Here is a 23,064-nt window from a genome sequence, read left to right as displayed (position 1 = left end):
GAGTGTTGTTAGGAAGCCAATTGACTGCAGGTGTTAGGAAGCCAACTGATTGCACAGGTGTGGTTTCAAAGCTGATTGGTTAATTAGTGTAGGTGTGTTTTGAAAGCAAACATTAACATGGGGCTAATATTTTTGACCACCCCATTTACTATATTTGATATAAAGCAAGACTAAAAACATTTTGTAATATAAAATATATATCAAAAGCTAGTAAATAGCACTGGTGGATGTTTGATTATATCAAGTTTCATCAATGTTGCAAACTTTGGGAAGAAGTTTAGGAAAATGTTCCATGATTCCAGGGGGGCTAGTAATTTTGGCCTCAACTGTATCTGCATTCCTAAGATTTGTTGTCCCATGGCAATGTAATTTTACACCATGTACAGTGCATCCGGAAAGTATTCCCAGCGCATCACTTTTTCCACATTGTTATGTTACAGCCTTATTCCAAAATGGATTAAATTCATTTTTTTCCTCAGAATTCTACACACAACACCCCATAATGACAACGTGAAAAAAGTTTACTTGAGATTTTTGCAAATTTATTAAAAATAAAAAAATTGAGAAAGCACATGTACATAAGTATTTACAGCCTTTGACATGAAGCTCAAAATTGAGCTCAGGTGCATCCTGTTTCCCCTGATCATCCTTGAGATGTTTCTGCAGCTTAATTGGAGTCCACCTGTGGTAAATTCAGCTGATTGGACATGATTTGGAAAGGCACACGCCTGTCTATATAAGGTCCCAGAGTTGACAGTTCATGTCAGAGCACAAACCAAGCATGAAGTCAAATTGGTGGCCTCCATCATCCGTAAGTGGAAGAAGTTCGAAACCACCAGGACTCTTCCTAGAGCTGGCTGGCCATCTAAACTGAGCAATCGGGGGTGAAGGGCCTTAGTCAGGGAGGTGACCAAGAACCGGATGGTCACTCTGTCAGGGCTCCAGAGGTCCTCTGTGGAGAGAACCTTCCAGAAGGACAACCATCTCTGCAGCAATCCACCAATCAGGCCTGTATGGTAGAGTGGCCAGAATGAAGCCACTCCTTAGTAAAAGTCACATGGCAGCCTGCCTGGAATTTGCCAAAAGGCAGCTGAAGGACTCTCAGACCATGAGAAACAAAATTCTCTGGTCTGATTAGACAAAGATTGAGCCCCCAGGCGTCACGTTTGGAGGAACACAGGCACCGATCATCACCATGCCAATACCATCCCTAAAGTGAAGCATGTTGGTGGCAGCATCATGCTGTGGGGATGTTTTTCAGCGGCAGGAACTGGGAGACTAGTCAGGATAAAGGGAAAGATGACTGCATCAATGTACAGAGACATCCTGGATGAAAACCTGCTCCAGAGCACTCTTGACCTCAGACTGGGGTGATGGTTCATCTTTCAGCAGGACAACGACCCTAAGCACACAGCCAAGATATCCAAGTGGCTTCAGGACAACTCTGTAAATGTTCTTGAGTGGCCCAGACTTGAATCTGATTGAACATCTCTGGAGAGTTCTTAAAATGGCTGTGCACCGACGCTTCCCATCCAACCTGATGGAGCTTGAGAGGTGCTGCAAAGACGAATGGCCGAAACTGGCCAAGGATAGGTGTGCCAAGCTTGTGGCATCATATTCAAAAAGACTTGAGGCTGTAATTGCTGCCAAAGGTGCATCGACAAAGTATTGAGCAAAGGCTGTGAATACTTATGTACATGTGATTTCTCAGTTTTTTTTATTTTTGATAAATTTGCAAAAACCTCAAGTAAACTTTTTTCACGTTGTCATTATGGGGTGTTGTGTGTAGAATTCTGAGGAAAAAAATGAATTTAATCCATTTTGGAATTAAGCTGTAACATAACAAAATGTGGAAAAAGTGATGCGCTGTGAATACTTTCCGGAATGCACTGTATGCTTCTTGCCTAGCAGAGTGACTGCTTTCAACATTCAGATGATACTGTAAGGGTCGGCTTAAATTACTTTATTACTATAATTGACACTAGTATCTTTTGGCCATAATTTCTCTCTTTGGAGGCAGTATACACAAAAAATAAACTGTAGTACTGTGAAACTGGCACCTGCTTCCTAGGTAAAGGCCTAAAATAAAAAAATACAAAATGCAACTATTCAATTAATAAAGCAATAGAACAGGTTTAAGTAACATTTTGTAGCAGAAAGACTTCCACATATGCAATACCTTTGCATTATGTCAAAATGTGAGCTTCACAACAAAATAAAAGATTTGACGTGAAAGATAATAGAGAAGAAAAATGAAGCTCACTTTTCCTTTTAATAGCTGGCAGTAGCTCCAATATGCATTTCAATTAAAGAAAAAATATCAAACTTATCTCTCACTAATGGAAATAAACTAATTTGTTGAGGCATAAGAAATACAGCATACCCAAGACTTTGAGTCCCTTCATTCTTTCCCTTAATGTAGCATTCTCCTCCATTAGCTCTTGATAGGAAATGTTGCCTGTCTCATCTTTTATCCGCTGTTCACTCCCACCAGGGTCATAAATGCGATAAGGCCCCCTGCCATCCATGGAACTTTTTCAGTCACCTTCACTCATCACAATGCTAGAGAAAGGAATTAAGCAAAATATCACATACATTAATGACCGCACCTGAATAAAAATGATATGCAATTTCAGCCTACCTTTTGCTCTCATCCAAGCACAATGTATACAATAGTTAATATTACAAGTATTGGACTTTTATCTTTTCTTATAATCATTTTTTATAATCATTATGATTTTAGACACACAGTCTTTGAAATTTTGACCAAAGCATTTTATTACCAAATCTGAGGATTTTCAAAGGCTGTAAAGGAAAAATTCTATTCTACTCTCAGACTGTTATAGATATACCATTCTGCAATAAAACTGCAAAATAAATTAACTGCAAAGAGCTGCTATATCAAAATGGCCAAGAGTGATAATGGATTAAAGTTTATGGATAGGAACACAAAGCAAAGGAATAGCCATACAGTATCCATACACAAATCTGCAATGATATACATGCTGGGGACATAATCAGTGTAATACAAGCAAAGAAAACAAGACAGTGATAACTGGTAAAGTGGCCGGGCATATAATCAATGTTAAATGTGCAGTGCTGAAGAAACAACCAGAGACCAAGAATGTAACAGAACTACCAGCAACAAAATTAATACCAAAAAGGAAGTATACGCAATACTTTTTGTATGAAAGAAATTGAACTCTTAAATATAATTTTGTGAAAACAAAACAAACATGGATTATCACTTAAAAAAATATTGATTACTGAAAGCTTTGAAAGAGTGACACCATATTAGGTGACTTCCCAGTATGAAAAAGAAATAATTGAGGCCATCACACATACTAAATGGAAAAAATATTGTGGTGAATAATACAGAAAACAAAGGTGGATTTGGAGAGGAAAATGGTATTGGATTCTGTTACAAACACAACTTTCCCAGTTCGTCTGTTCCGTATGCACACTTTACATAGAAAGTTTGTAATTGTATTACAAGTTATTTTTTATTGCTTTTTACTTGGCACTTTACTGAATAGTGAGGAAACACTTAACTGGTTTTGTAACCATTTGACGGTTTGGTTTGGAGAGAGAGAGAGAGAGAGAGAGAGAGAGAGAAAATGTTTCTTTGTTTTTGTCATTTTGTCCTCCCCACTGCTTTTGATATATTCCTACTTTGTTTGGTGTTGTCTTTTTATCCCCATTCTCTTTATCAAATCAGAGTCTCAGGTGCTGTGATCATTCCAAGAGCCTAATATAAGCCACCTGCTGCCATTGCCACTGTGTTAGGAAATTAGTCCACTCCCTTCCTGCATTTAGTTTTTGTAAGGTTTGCAGTCATTACACTTATTTGGATTTTCTGACATTTTGCTTTGGTTTTTGGTTCTTTTCTTAGTTTAGAAAGCTTAGTTGATTTTTAGTTTTGAAATGTAAAATCTGAATTATTTATTAATACACCGAATTAAAATAAATGATGTTTTTGTGTAGGGCAGTTTTTTTTTTGCGAGATTTGGTCTTCCCATTTTTGGGATTTGGGGAATTAGAAGTATTACTGAACAGAAAGCCTACTGAAAACAGAGATATACATATGTCCATTCCTACCACAATATGAATAATACCACAATATACCACTAATATGACAGTGGCTAAGTGGAAGTCAACATATTTAATTAATTGTGGATATTAAAGTAGTCTCAGTTAAGCTAAAGGGCGTTACAAATTTGAGGAGAAGTATATATTACTCTAATGCATCCATAAGCCCTGTGACAGCAACTGGGTGTCTTCACTGCATGGAAAAATCTCTATAATTTGCAGCTGCAGATATATCTGTCATGTGGTTACTATTATATAGTTTAGGCTGGCACTGTGTCCACTGGGTATTGATGCTGCCACAGAGATTCAGCATCCTGAGTTAAAATCCTGTGCAAGAACACTGTCTGTGAACACTTTCTCACCAGTGACTTGTGCTTTTTTTTTCACCTCTCCAAAGTCGTGGAAACTCGTGATTACAAACTGGCCCTGAAACTGAAAACTTTCAAACTGAAAGGTTGGGTGTGAATGAGTGAGCCATACAATGGGCTGGCATCCTATTCAGGACTGTTTCTTTCCTTGTACCAAACGATTCTGACATAGGTTCTGACACCTCAACATTTTGACAATTTTCAAAACAAAAGTCATAGCTTTCAGCAATTTTTTCCATAATGACCAATAATGTATTCAGTAGCTAAAAATATGTCATGTCCATTTTCAGCAGCACAGAGAAAAATAAGTTTCTTAATCCTTTGTAGTATTGTTTGGCCTTAGTACTACTTGCATCTGCAAGTATACAGATTCAAAAATGAAATTAAAAAGTCCCACATAGTATATTACTCTAAGATGGTTTCACTATTACTGTACACAATGCAGTCAATATTAGTTATAAAAAAAAAAACAACCTTACAATAGTCCAAGATTTATCCTAGTACAGAATAATCTAGCCATCTTTTACAGTTAGCTAAAATGTACTTCTCACCTGTTTATTCTGCATGCCTCTGATAAACTACTTCACTCTGTGAACAATATGGGCCTAAAGTTCACTTTCAATGGAGGAGGGGATTACCCAATGTAAATACAAATAGGGGAGGGGGGATATAGGTTTGAGGAGATTTCAATGTAAGTTTTAATAAGAATAATATAATCTTCACAGACTAATTGATTTATTTTAGCATGTGCTTATATTTCATTTATTCACTACTATCTTCTGCTCGGTAAGTGAAAAATACAGGATTATAAATCAATCTATACTAATAAAAGGGCACGCACGCACGCACGCACTCACTCACTCACTCACTCACTCACTCACTCACTCACTCACTCACTCACTCACTCACTCACTCACTCACTCACTCACTCACTCACTCACTCACTCACTCACTCACTCATCACAATTCTCCAACTTCCCGTGTGGGTGGAAGGCTGAAATTTGGCAGGTTCATTCCTTACAGCTTCCTTACAAAAGATGGACAGGTTTTATATCGAAATTCTACGCGTAATGGTCATAACTGGAAGCAGTTTTCTCCATTTACTGTAATGGAGATGAGCTTCAACGCCGTGGGGAGTTTCGTGTGACATCATCACGCCTCCCACGTAATCACGCAGTACATAGAAAACCAGGAAGACCTCCAAAAAGCGCTGAAGAAAACATGCATTATATAATTGAGAAGGCAGCGAAACAATAAGAAGCGAGCGAGTGACATATACAATCATATTCATGAGTTCTGCTACTTCGGAAACAAAGCACGATGTAAACCTACACTTTAAATTAAGTTCATAGACAGGCTGCCGCTGGCGTTTGTAATTTAGTGCCTGCCCATATAAGGCCGTCCGTCAGCGGCAATCCAATAGCAAACTGCCACTAAATATTCACGGGTGAAGGACTGTGCTTATGGAGAGGAAGATGAGATGGTCAGGGTGGTGTTTGACACAAACTCAGCGAAACTGCGAGAGAAAGTTTTAAGTGCCAGGACTAAGGTAACATTAAATACAGCCATGGACATAGCACGAGATGGCACCAGCACAGCTGGGAACCTTCGATGCATGTACACGAGTGGCTCCGTGAACTGGCGCGTGCACAGATAAAAGCAACAGTTCCAAAGAGCTGAACAAAACCGAATTACACAATTGAAAAGGCAGCAAAAATATGAAGCGTCTGATACATACAAGCATATTCATAAATCCAGCTACTGCGGAAACAAAGCACACGTTGGAAAAAGTCAATGTCCCGCTAAAGGAAGACAGTGTAAAAAACCCGTGCATGCAGTGTGTCAGGTCTCAGATAAAGAAGAAGGCGAGCTGTTTATTGATGCAGTAAGAAACGAATCGATGAATGAAACCTGTCATCTTTACAGCGATTGACAAACACGGAATGTAACTTGAACACAACACATCCTACAAATACGAACCTGATTGAAAGAAATAATGATAATCAAATCCTTGATGACAGCAACACTCAGTAACACTCACAAAACAAATACTGTATATTGACAGTCATGTTACGTTATTTTTAAAATGTTCCCTTTTCTTTTCTAGCTTTTTAACACACTACTTCTCCTGCGATGCGGGTATATATATATGTATATATATATATCCCGATCTACATACTCGAATAATGGATACTTTATTAGCCATCAATGATTGTTTTGGTAAAGCCATACTCAGTGTATTCATTAGATGAGCGGTAAAAAGTAAGAGCGAGGGAGGATGACTTATTGAGGCATGCAGGCTGTAGTCCAACTCTATCTGAATTGCGATCACATTTGAAAAAATATATCTTTTCAAGTTCTATTTAGTCCATATGTGTCAAACTCAAGGGCGCGGGCCACATCCGCCCGGCGTAATTATATCCGCCCGCGAGATCATTTTATATACTGTATTATTGTTATTAATGGCCGGGTATATGAAGCGCTGGTAACACAATAAACTACAGATCCCATAATGCAGCGCTTCAGCTGCCTTGCCGAACACTTACGCGTTAATCAAGTCTAGCTTATGATGCTGCAAGTTATTGCGAAGCTAGCTCACCGATGCTGAAGAGAAAAGTTGATTCTGAAAATAGAGCCTTTAAAACCGATGGGAGGCTGAGTATATGTTTACTGAACCCGTGTGTCTCATTTGTGGAGCTAATGTGGCTGTAATTACAGAATTTAATCTAAGACGGCACTATGAGACAAAACATCAGGGTAACCTGAATGCAATGCAGAAGATACAGAAAGCAGAATAATTAAATAAGAATCTGACACTTCAGCGGACGTTTTACCGTGCACAATCACAAAGTGATTTCAAGTGAAGCTGCTTTTATGGGAGACACAAATGCACCTTGCCCCACTTTCCCTGTTGCCAAGTAATGTTAAACCAAGTCGTCACTACGGTGTTCCCAAATCGCACTTTGCTGATAAACTGGCGCACTGAGTTTGCGGCGCTTTGGTGACTTTGAAGAACAAAAAGTCCGTCTACATGCGGCTCGAACCTTGTGCATGTTTGGTAGCACATATCTGTGTGAGAAGCTCTTCTCAGTGATAAAGACTAACAAAACAGCACACAGGAGTCGCCTCACTGATGAGCACCTGCAATCCATCCTGAGAATCTCCACAACACAGAACCTCACACCAAACAAAGAACCTGTTGCCAAAAAGATGCCAGGCGTCCAGCTCTAAAATGACATATGAGCAAAGACAACTGAATGATTTGATTTGTTATTGCTGAAAGGAACACATTTTATTTATATTTCCAGGTTTTGTTATGCAGCATGTTCATATTTGAATTTGTATAATTTTGACAGGATATATTTTTATGGAGAGCAAAATCTTTTGGGATATTTAAAATCTAAGTTTATTTTTATATAAAATTACATAAGAGTAAAGAAATTTGAATGTTTGTTCTTTTAACGTTTACTTTATTTCTAACTTGTATAATTTAGACAGGATATATTTTTATGGAGAGCAAAATATTATAAGTTGTTTAAGGTTTGAGTTGATTTATTCAGAATAATATTCCTGTCTGTTTTACCATTCCTACCAAAGATATTTCTGTCGACTAAATAAAAATTCCTTCTATTTAAAATTTAAATAGAACTTGAACAAATCTGATAGTTCATAATATCCACGCAGACTTGCACGTAAGAGCGGAGTCATCCGTTTTAACAAGCAGCGTATTGCACTGATCTGAAATAGCTGTGTGTAGCTATATATATATATATATATATATATATATATATATATATATATATATATATATATATATATATATATATATATATATATATATATATATATATATATATATATATATATATATATATATATATATATATATATATATATATATATATATATATATACATATATATATATATATATATACATATATATATATATATATATATATATACATACACACACACATATACACATATATATATATATATATACACACACATATATACATACACACACACACACACACACACACACACATACATATATATATATATATACACATACATACATACATACATACATACATACATACATACATACATACATACACATATACAAGCGCGGGTATTTTGCTAGTACTCAATAAAAACTAAATCTTCATTTTAAATGAATTTCACATAAATTAAAAAATATCAAAATTATTTAGAATACTTTATGTTATTTCCCTCTCTTTTTTGCAGTATTCCTACAGGTGATAAAGCTGCAAAAGAAGGGCCCTAGCAAGACCAAGTTGCATCGTCCTCATCACAGTTGATCTTAGCCAATGCTGCTTTTTAAACAACATGCTTGTCAAATCAGAGTTGTCAATTCATCGCTTTGTCAGGTTCAGTCCTGGCATACCTGCATGTTTTTACTCAGGTGAGTTTCAAAAACCAATATGCCACTCTTTTTTTCTAATTAGGTAATGACATCAAAAAGAAGTGCCAGGTAACCCATGTTCAGGGTTACATAAAACTGGCAACTCGAAAACGAAACATTTATCTCATTTTAACACTTTGCCTTCATAAACCTATTACACAGGTATGAAAAGGAAAAAAAATAAATGTGAGAGGTCTATATACTTGGAAAAACAGCAACGTTATTTACCTTTTTATAATATTTGATGACATACAACCATTTACCTTGGGTAGAATTTGAGTATGGAAGATCTAGGTATAATCCAGACAAAAGAATGAATATATAATTTTTTAATTTAGCCAATTTTTTGGTCTGAGTATTTCTGAAAAATACTGTACATCTTTATCTGTAATAACTGCTGTGTTCAGGATCACAAAGCCCTATAGAGAATGATCCATGCAGCGTAACGCTGCTGCAGGTCAGCTCTACCATCTATGCAGGACATTTACACCAGAAGATGCAGGACCAGAGCTCTCAGGATTATCAAAGACTCCTCTCATCCCAGGAATAGCCTGTTTCATCTGTTAAAATCAGGCAAAGGGTTTTGTAGCATCCTGGCCAGGACAGAGAGACTCCGAAGGAGTTTCTATCCTCAAGCAAAAGAATGTTTAATCAGAACATGCCATCTCATCCCTGACCTTCCACATACTTAGACTGGACTGTAAATTGTACTATGCCGTCAATCCTTACCTTGTTTTTAGAATCGGTCTGTAATTTAACTATGCACCTGTCTAACTTTGGTTTTGCACCATAATCACTGCACTATTGTACCTTAACATTTAATTATACTTTATTCACTTAATTTTACTTATTTATTATGTTCTAGTATACTGTTATCTTTCAATCTAGTACATTTTTTGTTAATCTCACTGATATTCTTCTAACTTTGCACAGTTTTGATAAGCGGATCAGGATGCATTTCACGGTGTGTTGTCCTGTATTACTATGCATGTGACAAATAAAGAATCTTGAATCTTAATGTATAGAGAACTGAAACAAAAATACTATGCATTATAAACACCTTAAGGACATCTTAAAAAACAAATAAACAATGCATTAAATTTAAATAAACTCTTATTGATTTAAACTTGATCATTGTTTCAAAACCTATTCACCTAAGTTAATGAAGACATTTTAAGACATAAATAATACTGTAAAACAAAATTTATGTAAGATGAATTAAGAATGTTATTGTTAGTACACCAACAAAATACACTGAAGTCTAATACTAGACAAATAAATTTCTCAAAGCATTAGTACTTCCATTAAAAGTAGATTATGTGGATAACCTGCTCTAACCAGATTTACTCTGTCAGCTGCAACAGTCCTTTGTTCTTTTTCTAAGAACAAATCAATAGTGAAGCTTTCAGTGGCTGATAACTGTATGATTTATGATCATTTGCAAAATGTACCGATTCTTATAGAATGTCATCTGAAATAACCCTACACCGATTTATTCTCCTGAACTTAAAACACACCAGACAATATTAACTTTGACACAACATCAACATGAACTCAAAGTAGTAAGATTTCAAAAGTATTATAAAATGTTGAACCTAACCACCTCAAATAAACTGTCTGAGATTAAAGGCTATTACACGGCATTGTTAATATTTAAGATTTTCCAACATTATCAAAAATCATTAAATGTAAAATAAGACCTGCTCAAAAAATACAAAAACATTTTTTACTCAAGAATTAAATTTAGATATAATATTATGTAAATCTAATCATTTCTAAATAAGAATACTTATAATAAAAAATATTATCAAGCTGAATTCTTCCTAGAAGATATTACTGCTGCATTGAAAGGTTCATCTATTCTTACCGATTAGCTTTTTTTGTATATACCACTGTATTTAGGACTCTTCTCCTTATTTCCAGTAAATGAAACTAAAACTTAAATCAGTACAAAAGGCTACATTACATCATTGCAAACGCAGCCTCATGCTGAGATAAAATGATCACAAGTAGTTCAAAAAGTCACAGCAAAATTAATATGTAGCTGTGTAAGTCATGTATAAGTTTAAATACAAACCGGATTCCAAAAAAGTTGGGACACTATACAAATCGTGAATAAAAACTGAATGCAATGATGTGGAGGTGCCAACTTCTAATATTTTATTCAGAATAGAACATAAATCACGGAACAAAAGTTTAAACTGAGAAAATGTATCATTTTAAGGGAAAAATATGTTGATTAAGAATTTCATGGTGTCAACAAATCCCAAAAAAGTTGGGACAAGGCCATTTTCACCACTGTGTGGCATCTCCCCTTCTTACAACACTCAACAGACGTCTGCGGACCGAGGAGACCAGTTTCTCAAGTTTAGAAATAGGAATGCTCTCCCATTCTTGTCTAATACAGGCCTCTAACTGTTCAAATCGTCTTGGGCCATCTTTGTCGCACCTTCCTCTTTATGATGCGCCAAATGTTCGCTATAGGTGAAAGATCTGGACTGCAGACTGGCCATTTCAGTACCCAGATCCTCCTCCTACGCAGCCATGATGTTGTGATTGATGCAGAATGTGGTCTGGCATTATCTTGTTGAAAAATGCAGGGTCTTCCCTTAAAGAGATGACGTCTGGATGGGAGCATATGTTGTTCTAGAACCTGAATATATTTTTCTGCATTGATGGTGCCTTTCCAGACATGCAAGCTGCCCATGCCACATGCACTCATGCAACCCCATACCATCAGAGATGCAGGCTTCTGAACTGAGCGTTGATAACAACTTGGGTTGTCCTTGTCCTCTTTGGTCCGGATGACATGGCGTCCCAGATTTCCAAAAAGAACTTCAAATCGTGACTCGTCTGACCACAGAACAGTCTTCCATTTTGCCACACTCCATTTTAAATGATCCCTGGCCCAGTAAAAACGCCTGAGCTTGTGGATCTTGCTTAGAAATGGCTTCTTCTTTGCACTGTAGAGTTTCAGCTGGCAACGGCGGATGGCACGGTGGATTGTGTTCACTGACAATGGTTTCTGGAAGTATTCCTGAGCCCATTCTGTGATTTCCTTTACAGTAGCATTCGTGGTTGTGGCGCAGTGTCGTTTAAGGGCCCAGAGATCACGGGCATCCAGTATGGTTTTACGGCCTTGACCCTTACGCACAGAGATTGTTCCAGATTCTCTGATGTTATGCACAGTTGATGATGATAGATGCAAAGTCTTTGCAATTTTTCGCTGGGTAACACCTTTCTGATATTGCTCCACTATCTTTCTGCGCAACATTGTGGGAATTGGTGATCCTCTACCCATCTTGGCTTCTGAGAGACACTGCCACTCTGAGAAGCTCTTTTTATACCCAATCATGTTGCCAATTGACCTAATTAGTGTTAATTGGTCTTCCAGCTCTTCGTTATGCTCAAATTTACTTTTTCCAGCCTCTTATTGCTACTTGTCCCAACTTTTTTGGGATTTGTTGACACCGTGAAATTTTGAATCAACATATTTTTCCTTTAAAATGATACATTTACTCGGATTAAACGTTTGATCTGTCATCTACGTTCTATTACAAATTAAATATTGACATTTGCCATCTCCACATCATTGCATTCAGTTTTTATTCACAGTTTGTTTAGTGTCCCAAATTTTTTGGAACCCGGTTTGTATTCCTGCAAAGAAAACTTCAGAGTAAACATTTTTGCATAGGAAAATATGTTATTTAGAATTTTATTTTTTAAAACTTCTGTGCACTTGTCCCAAATAATGACTATGTCTCTTTTGTTTCATTTTGATTCACCTACACCAGGTAATTACATATGTCATAGTACTGAAAGCTGTCTTTTTTTTTTTTTTTTTTAAAAAAGTAGAACATTCCAAGAATATATTTTGCATTTACTGTACCCAATGCTGCCAGCACTGTCTCTTACACCAACAACCGGAGAAGCATTAAGTAGGTTTGAGAATGTTATGTTATTAAACTAGCACTAACTTGTATTAAAACAAACATCTCCTTTAAGTGAAACAAGTTGCTGGAGCCTATTAATCCTTATCTTAATAAATGACAATGTTTGCTGACCAGAGGCTAGAACAAATTTCAGTACTGTTGCAGTCATGTTTCTTTAGGGTGAATGTGGTTTATCTTTCTCAAACTAGATAAATCCAATTCAGGGTTGGTACACGCTGAAGCCGAACAGTATAGGGCACAAGACATAATCCTGCATTGGAATGAATGAAAGTCCACTATAGCGCATTATAACAATTGTGGTTTAATGTCCACATTAATTTTAAGTAACATTATAAGCTTACTGTAAATATACTCTTCAGTGAATTTTTTACTCTTGAATTCTTATGCAATACATTGATTAACAGCAAATGATGTTTATTTTGTTGAACATTTCTTTGTCATTTAATTTTCTTGTCATCTACTGTATATAGCCAATTCTAAGATATCATTAGACAGTGACAAGGACGCAATACAAAATACTTTTTTTCTCATGCAAAAATCTTCTGGTCTTGTGCCAGTGGGCATGAAGTTTGAAGATATTATGAGAAGATATGCATGCAACCCAAATTACAAGTTGACCAAAATACATTGATACACTCTCAGCCCTAATTTCTCTGTGAGAATGAGTGAGACTGTCACTAAGGCTAATTCAGTTTAAATGGGCTTAAGAAGCAGTGTTTATGCATTACTTTGTACTTGTTATTTGATTGTACTGTCTGCTATGAGAATGACTGAGACTGTGAGTCACCAACACCCAGCTCCACATCAATCACCGAGCCCTGTTATGACACTAACACTGACACCCAATCATCCCAAGTCGACATTCCAGCAGTCGAAAGCTTTTGTGATGGCCCACAATTACAAGCTCAGTCATCCTAAAACCCTAACAGCAGATAGCAAAATCAAATAACAAGTAGACTGAAACAGAAGCATGTAAGCACAGCATCAAGTTGACTGAAATACTGCATCTGCTGTGAGGATGACTGAGGCTACAATTGTGAATCACCAAAATGCAGCTCCGCTCTGAGCTGTGCACAGCCGGAAGATATACCTGGAATGACTGTGAAGGCGATTGGGTGTTAGCTAGATTGGCAAAATCTCAGTCATTCTCAGAGCAGATGCTATGTGTTCATGTACCATATTTCAGTCAGCTTCTCATTTGGATCACTGTGAATACTCATTGTATCTTCAAACTTCATGCAACCAACCACTAGACAGAATGTAATTTTGCAAGAGATGGTTTGGAATGGTTTGTTAAAAAAAAAAAAAAAAGGGCAAAAAAACTCACACTGCTCCATTCCATTTAAACTAGTGTGGTTCTGAGGTGTCACCTGGTGTACGGCTGCACTCAGGTCCTAAATTGGGATCCTGAGATTGTTCGTTGTGAGGTGGGTGCTGCAATGTCCTGTATCAAAAAATTTCCCTTCAAAAAAATAAATAAATAAATAAATAAAATAAAATAAATAAAAAAAAAAAACAAAAAAAAAACCCCTTTTCTCCATAATCAATTTTTCTCACCCATGTCCCTTAAGGGGCTCCATATCCCAGTGCATCTTCTATTCCTGGAATTAATTTCAGTACTCTTCTTTGTTTCCAGGTCTAGAGACCACTGTTATTTTCTGGAATTCTAACATGGCAGCAAATCCTTTTGCCTTCAGTCTCAATTTTAATTTTAGGAACAAAAAGAAGTCACAGGGAGCATGATCTGGAAAATACATGGGTGTGAAGCAACAACCACACTGTTTTTGGCCAAAAACTCTGACAATGTAATGTTTGTAGGTGCATTGTCATTGTGCAAAATCCAGTTTTAGTTGTGACACTTCTCCAAAAATTTTTCCTAGTGCTTTCTCATAGATGCCTCACCACTTCAATTAATGAGTATTGCATCTCAAAGAGAGTATTTTAAGGGTGACTTATAGGGAATTTCTATAAATTTTAAAATAAAGTTTTTTTTTTCCTTTCAGTTTAATTCTTAGAATTTTTGAGTCCCCCCTCTGCACAATCACATAGAATTTAATCACTAACAAAGTTGTTTAAAGTCAACATTTTGTGGGGTGGCTTACTACATACGTTCACTAGCCATATCCCAAGTTTATTTTAATCTATACCAGGGAAAGTACACATTTTGCCTTACAATCTGTAATTATTAATGTAATAAATTAATTACAAGCTTCAGCAAATCAGGGTATAATATATTCAGTATATGTTAAAAGGTTTGGATAATACATATAGCAGAAGTAGTTTTAATACTATAATGTGTACAGAATACAGTAAAATTCTTATCTGTATGTCTAAGCAACATGTAATACATCATGCTTGTTCCCATCTGAGTAGTGCTAAAATGCCATTAATGTGCCGTTTCATATATACTCTTATAGTAATAAAGGTTTGCATTCTGCTAGACATTTCATTTTTCTGATGGAATGGATAACACAGCATGATACATTACACAAAGAAAAACAGAGATTTACGTACTTATGAACTGCAGAAATAAACTTTCAAGACCTTGAGGTTTCAACCAATGACAAAGACTGCTCCTGTAGTTTATATCATAATTAGTTAAATGAACAGTGGGAAGAACTAATAGAATAGAAAACCTTAAAGAAAGAATAAAAACTGCAGTTTTTATTCATAAAATAATATTTAAACATTTTAAATCTGATTCATGCTCCTTGCAGCTATGCCAAAATTCCAAAAGAATTTGTATAAGTCAATATTTAGCATGCAAACTAGAGATTAAATGCAAGTTTTAATCAAAAGTTGAAGAAAAACATTAGAATGACATGAATGATATGAACAATAAAACTGCACAAGATTTTTATGAAATAATACAATGTGTGAAAAAACTGAATGCATTTCATTGTTGAATAGAGAAAACTAACATTCAGAAAAAGGTTTATTTTGTGTAATCTGAAAGAACTCTACCAAGTTTTAAAAGAAAAACATTCAGAGAAAAAAACTTGATATTTAAAAGTCATCTTGGCTTAGACCAAAGTTTTGTGTCCCAGCTGGAGCAAATGGCACATATTCAGTGTGTGTTATGTCTCCATCACCAAATATCAAGCACAGGTTGTCAACACTGCCACAAGGACCTGCAAGGGGAACATTACTATACTGATAATGAACCAATCTTAAAGCGCACAATTTTTTTTTTTTCTGAAACTTGTGAATTTTATTCTTACCTACTTATGAGGTTAATCTCTCACCCCTAAAAAACAGCCAACATATTCACATTTTGCCTATTTATATGAAAGAAGCAGACTAAAAAATAGTAAGATTAGTGTGTAGTTTCAGGTAACTTTTCCGTAAGTTCAGAGCCTTATAGCTGCCAAACCAAACCAAACCACAACACAAAGACCATTTATTTAATTACAATTGAATGACCCTAACCGTACATGCACATCTATGGAGTAGACAGACAGACAGAGAGAGAGAGAGATAGATATAGTCCCCAAGGGGAAATTCACATTCTCCAGTAGCAGCATACTGATAAAAACAATATTAAAGAGTGATAAAAATGCAGTGCAAGTTAAAAAATGCAAGGTGGAGAGTGCAAGGCAGGTATAACAGTCAATAACATTGTGTAATTTTAACATTGAAAAGTCGCATAGTGTGGGGGAGGAACGATCTCCTCAGCCTGTCACTGGAGCAGGACAGTGACAGCAGTCTGTCGCTGAAGCTGCTCCTCTGTCTGGAGAGGATACTGTTCAGTGGATGCATTGGATTCTCTATGATTGACAGGAGCTTGCTCAGCACCCGTCACTCTGCCACAGATGATAAAATCTTCAGCTCCGTGCCTACAACAGAGCCTGCCTTCCTCACCAGTTTGTCCAGGTGTGAGGCATCCTTCTTCTTTATGCTGCCTCTCCAACATACCACTGTGTAGAAGAGGGTGCTCGCCACAACTGTCTGATAGAACATCTGCAGCATCTTATTGCTGATGTTGAAGGACACTAGCCTTCTAAGGAAGTATAGTCGGCTCTGTCCTCTCTTGCAGAGAGCATCAGTATAGGCAGTCCAGTCCAATTTATCATCCAGCTGCACTCCCAGATATTTATAGGTCTGCACTCTCTGTACACAGTCACCTCTGATGATCACTTGCAGAGCATGGGATTTGAATCCAGGATACTACGTATTATACCACTGTACCAGAAAATCTGCTCTTAAATACTTTGTGAAGCATTATAAGCAGAAAGCCACTCACTTAGGATGGTGTAAGCTAATCAGACAGAAAACAACCTCAATTGTTTAAGTGGTTAACAAAAACATTATGATATGAAAATAGAGCAATGTTGTGTATAATTTTTGTTGTAATACAATGCACAACTAGCTGGAAAATAAAGCAAACCACTTTTCTTACACATTCAACAAGGCTGCTGTATGTTCTTTAGGCATCTGTGTGTCTCTGTTTTTTTATTAGTAGTAATTAATTTAATGAATATTGAATTAGTTGGCTCCAGCAATAATGCATGTGTAAACATACATTTTTGTATAGTGCATGTACACTAGGACCAGGTATCACCACAGATGCCCCGATTTGATTCTGATTGACAATGCCCTGATTTAATCCCTTATCAATTTTATCTTGATATATCAGCATGCACTGATATATCTGAAGTGGCGGCTTTATTAGAAATTACTTAACCATGCATAGAGAACATTAATATAAAGTGACAAATTTCAGTAACACATTATTTGAAGGGTGTGGACATAGTGACTTCATAACGTGCATAAGCACAGAATGCCATTTATGAATAAATACTTGATTAGTAATGAACAGTTAACATTAGTATTTAGAAGATGTGGAACAAAATATGTTTTTTTTTTTTTTTTTAAAAGCAAACTTTTTCACAGCACATATTATGGGGCAGCTCCTTGTTCCTTACTGCTCTGAAAATTCCAACAATTGCATGCTTACTTTGCCAGGTGAGGCACATTGAAAACTTGCATGCTATCCACATGCTTAAAGAGAAGCAATGTTAATTGGACTTGCCAATACAGAAACTTTTGACTGATGTGGTCAAGCAATGGAACAGCTCATTGGAAATGCTAGAAAGGTTTTTGGAACAACAGCGAGTTATCTCATCAGCTCTGCATATAGACAGCAAGGCTGCTCCCGGTGTGAGTGGCATGCAGCACGCCAGTCTGCAACACATCCGCCACAGGTGCCCAGTCATTTTTAATATGCGATTGTCACATAGGAATCCACTGCCCTGGATATTCAGCTGCCCACACATCCAATTTAAAGATGGCGATTTCAGTTAAAGAGGACACACTGTTTTAAAGGTGATAGTAAAGTGCTTTTTCTGCAGAAAGCCTTAACAGACGCATCAGCGCCATCTACTGGATCAGATGCCAAAAACAAAGATAAGCAAAAATCTACATATAGTAATTGAGCAGGATAGAGAGATTCACAAGATTGATCTCAAGACTTTAAGAATTGACACTGAAACATTTCACCGAAAAATAACTATTAATTGGAAAATGAATCTTTTCACCCAGGCCTAATGTACACCAGTGACAAGTTCTTTAAATCATGACATTAATTTATGTCAATTTGCAATTAATTTGGTGGGATATTTGCATTTTATCCAATATTAAAGATGTTGTACCCCTGAACTTTAACAAGTAAAAGCTCCACATATTCTGATTGAGATAATAGCAAATATTAAAACATTACAAAATTTGAACACTCTAGACGAGACCAGGCCATTCAGCCCAATAAAGCTCACCAGTCCTATCCACTTATTTCTTCCAAAAAAACATCAAGTCGAGTTTTGAAAGTCCCTAACGTCTTACTGTCTACCACACTACTTGGTAGCTTATTCCAAGTGTCTATGGTTCTTTGTGTAAAGAAAAACTTCCCAATGTTTGTACGAAATTTACCCTTAACAAGTTTCCAACTGTGTCCCCGTGTTCTTGATGAACTCATTTTAAAATAACAGTCTCGATCCACTGTACTAATTCCCTTCATAATTTTAAACACTTGAATCATGTCAGAGAACTAGCATTGTTTACATCATTCCTCTACACTGTATACTTGAGAAAAATAAGTTCACTTTGAAAATTCTGCAGTGTGCAATGAAAAAATAAAAAGTCAAAGCCACAAATAATGCTGTATTCAAAACAATGCAAACTTATTGTGAAAAAAACCTGACAAGTTGAGGAAAGCATTCTGTTGTGGCTCTTGCAGTTTGACGTCTGAAAAAGTGCTGAAAAATACACCCAGTACAAACATGACATGTGTGTTTTGGAAAGGTTTCCTGCATTGCACAAGGCAGTTGCACAATGAACTCTAGAACCTTGTCATCATGAACTGGATAAGGCAGGAAACAAAATGGACAAACTGAAAATGCCACTGATCACTTGCTGTTTCTGCAGAAAGATTTCAAAGTTATAATCAATCAGTTAAATATTTTAGTTTCATTACACAGATCTAAATTACTCATGAAACACTTGAAAACTGTACAGCACGTTGAAACTGGCAAGCAGATAGAGAATCAGATACCATTCTTCAAAAGAAGCTGGAGATTGGAATTTTACATAAAAATCATAAAAGGTATATTAAAGAAAACAAAATTAATTCATTTCAAAGTTGACAATGTTGACATGCATTGATTCATTTTTTGTGATTGCAAACATTTACACCAATGCATAAACTGCCAATGTGCAGTACTTCTTTTTGGGAATTTATATGTAAATAAAATGCTACAAGCCACAACTTCAGATTTTTGGGATTACAGGCAGTCCTCAGGTTACATACGAGATAGGGACTGTAGGTTTGTACTTAAGTTGAATTTGTATGTAAGTCGGAACAGGTACATAAATTTAATAAATGCTATTGTTGACCGACTGTAGCCAAGTGCTCTGCCAATGAATGATGTAGTTTCACCTCTCTGACCTTTTTTTTATTTCTACTTAATTTTCAATGGTGATGGTTTTTCTCTTCTTTACTGTATCACCAGCACTGGCATCAGATTTGTGTTTCAGAGACATTGTTGAAGGGTGAAGACAAAAGATTAAGATAAGCTCTTATACACAGCACTGTACGTGCTATCACAGCAGGAAGGCACCAGTCGTCAACATGTCTGATGTACTGACAAGAGACAACTTCCTGCTATGTACGTAATAGTACAAGCAGGCTTGCAATTGAGAATGAATGGGGGAATTGACAGGTGGTTCATCACCATGCCACCTCACAGTCACCTCCAGAACAGTATGCTGCCTGCAGCGTCTGCCCACCAAGATCAAACACGGTGCGGCCAAAGGTGGGTACTGAATCGCTCCCATTCAATAGGCAGCCATCCGATGCACACTACAATGCTACCCCCCACCATCCTGTTCACCCTCAATGGCCACAACTGGGTCACCGCTTGCAGCATTACCAGCCACCCACCGAGAACGAACGGGTTAGCCGTGTGTGGTGGGCAGGCATTGAAACCGCTTGCCGGCAGGAGCCGCCCGAGGGACACTACACTGCATGAGCAGTGAAATCGCCCTCCTCTAGCCTCCGTCCAGCCACCGCTTGCAGCATTACCAGCCACCCACCGAGAACGAACGGGGCAGCAGTGTATGGTGGGCAAGCAGTGAAACCGCTTACTGCCGGAAAGCCAACTGTGGGACACTACACTGCGCAGATAGTGAAATCGCCCCCCTCCAGCCTCTGTCCAGCCACCACTTACAGTGTCCCAAAGCTGAAGATGAAGGAGCAGTACTTACTGAGGCGCATGCGTTGCAGCTGCGGCCCTGTTCGTAAGTCGTAGGTCGGATATCCGTAACCTGGGGACTACATTGTACTGAAAAAGGACCAATAAAAAGTATAGACAAATACATTTTTCATTTTGTTTTCATTTTCTATGTATGCACTTCAGCACCAATTTAGCTATAATGTTATTTTTTGTTAAACAGCTGCAAAAAGATATTTACTTCTGGAATCTTCTATACCAAAGTTCTTCCCATTGGCTTACTTGCATATCCTATTACTCATTTATAAACTGTCCAGACTCTTAGGAAGAAGTGTAGAAAAGCAAAGCGTAAATGAAAAAGAGATACAATTTCAGATACACTGATCCCTCGCTATACCGCGCTTCGACTTTCGTGGCTTCATCCCATCGCAGATTTTAAATGTAAGCATATCTAAATATATATCACAGATTTTTCGCTGATTCGTGGATTTCTGCGGACAATGGGTCTTTTAATTTATTGTACATGCTTCCTCAGTTTGTTTTCCCAGTTGATTTCATACAAGGGACGCTACTGGCGGATGGCTGAGAGGCTACCCAATCAGAGCACGTATTAAATAAAACTCCTCAATGATATACAATATGCTTCCCGCGCGGTGTTCCGCACACTTATAAGCTCTAACCGCCCGTATTGATTTTTGATTGTTTGCTTTTCTCTGTCTCTCTCACTCTCTCTGACATTCTCTGCTCCTGACGGAGGGGGTGTGAGCAGAAGGGCTGTTTGATTAGAAGATACGGAGGCTCCTCTAAAAAATGCTGAAATACTACCTTCACATTGATCCCTTCATTGTGGCCACTTTATCGCGGTGCTCCGCATACTTAAAAGCCCAACAGCCCTATTGATTTTTGATTGTTTACTTTTCTCTCTCTCTCTCTCTCTGACATTCTCTGCTCCTGACGCGCACTCCTTTGAAGAGGAAGATATGTTTGCATTCTTTTAATTGTGAGAAAGAACTGTCATCTCTGTCTTGTCATGGAGCACAGTTCAAACTTTTGACTAAAGGGTGTTATTTTATGTCTAGCGGGCTCTAATAATGTTAAAAAAACGTATTTAGAAGGTCGTAAACAGGTTCTCTATGCTCTAAATGCGAAAATTAGATTTATAAATAAAGAATCCTACTTCGTGGAAATTCATTTATCTGTCTGGAGCGGATTAACCGCGATAAACGAGGGTTTACTGTAAAACTGTGCGGAGAATATTTATAAACAGTGTGGGCGAGTTTCTAAAGGCTTAAAATATATAAAAATAACCATACAAACATATGGTTTCTACTTCGCGGATTTTCACCTATCGCAGGGGGCTCTGGAATGCAACCCTTCGCGATCGAGGAGGAATTACTGTATTTTATAACATTCTGAAAACCTTTCTGTACGAATTCCAGCAGTCTGCCTGATTGGCCAGATCCAAATACTATACTCCTGGAACTCTTAGCTGCACTGTAGACATTGATACTTGTCAGGAGTTTTGCCATTTTTCCTGGTAAAATTGATAAGACTGGATCTTCTATTATACTATTTGTTACAGTTCCTATGCTGTACCCAATGTGTGATGTAGTCTTTAGTCAATTATTTGATTCTGTTTGTCTTTCCTTTGTTGCAAAAATGTATCTAATATGCATTCCACATCCATCCCACTTGAAGAAATTTCAACTTCTCTTTAAATAGGCGTTTGATGTTGTTGGCTGTACTGTCTGACGTATTGTTAATACTTGCTTTGCCCCTGATTCTGTCCCTGCATCCTTTAAGCATGTAATGGTCCAACCTGGTTGAAAATTAACTAAACCCAAGTTTCTTTCTTTTTTTAAAACATCTGCCCTCTTTCTGAAATGTAATTCCTCTCTAGGGCTCTTGAAGGGGGTGTTTTTTTGTCATTTGCTATCTTTCTGTGGTAATAAGAGTAATATTCTGGAATAATTTGTGCTACATTTAGAGTTTTTCATAGAACCAAGTGTGCTCTTTTAAATGATACAAATGACTTGTTAATTCCTGTTGATTCTGGTGATTGGACTATTTTGATATTGCTGGATTTAACTGATGCTTTGATATAGTTAATCATATTGCATTTCTTTGCCACCTTGAAAATTGGATAGGCATCCAAGGTATAGCACTGTACTACTTTGCCTCATAAATTAGATTAGATTAGAGATCTTTACAGTCACATACACTGCAAGAGAGAGGAGAGGTTGGAAGTATGCACACTGCAAGAGCATAGTAAAGTTCTTCTGCCACAGTCATGGGAGAAAATGGGAGGCAAGGAGTTATGTACAGGCAATTACACAATAAATGATGTACAAATAAATACAGTAAATAGGAGCAGCAGGAGATAAATACAGTAAATAAGAGTAGCAAGTGTAAAACAGAACTAAACAAACATTTCCTAAACTGTAGGAAAAAAACATGGCAGAACACATGTAATATATAGTTCAATTATACATAAACAAG

General features: G+C 37.0%; 1 protein-coding gene across 4 annotated transcripts in view; it reads right to left on the bottom strand.

The window, feature by feature from the left end:
• The window catches only part of tnip1 (TNFAIP3 interacting protein 1), a 119,977-nt gene that overhangs the window by 63,122 nt on the left and 33,791 nt on the right, over positions 1-23,064 (bottom strand). For all 4 annotated transcript variants that reach the window (XM_039776130.1, XM_039776128.1, XM_039776132.1 and 1 more), the window contains exon 2: positions 2,384-2,562. In XM_039776130.1, coding sequence (XP_039632064.1) covers positions 2,384-2,528 — 145 coding nt within the window. In that variant the 5' untranslated portion in view covers positions 2,529-2,562. The remainder of the gene's footprint in view (positions 1-2,383; positions 2,563-23,064) is intronic.

This window comes from Polypterus senegalus, chromosome 13 (assembly GCF_016835505.1).
Source record: "Polypterus senegalus isolate Bchr_013 chromosome 13, ASM1683550v1, whole genome shotgun sequence".
Classification (NCBI taxonomy): domain Eukaryota; kingdom Metazoa; phylum Chordata; class Cladistia; order Polypteriformes; family Polypteridae; genus Polypterus; species Polypterus senegalus.
The sequence above is the reverse complement of the archived record's forward strand: the minus strand, read 5'-3'. Positions and strand labels throughout refer to the sequence as shown.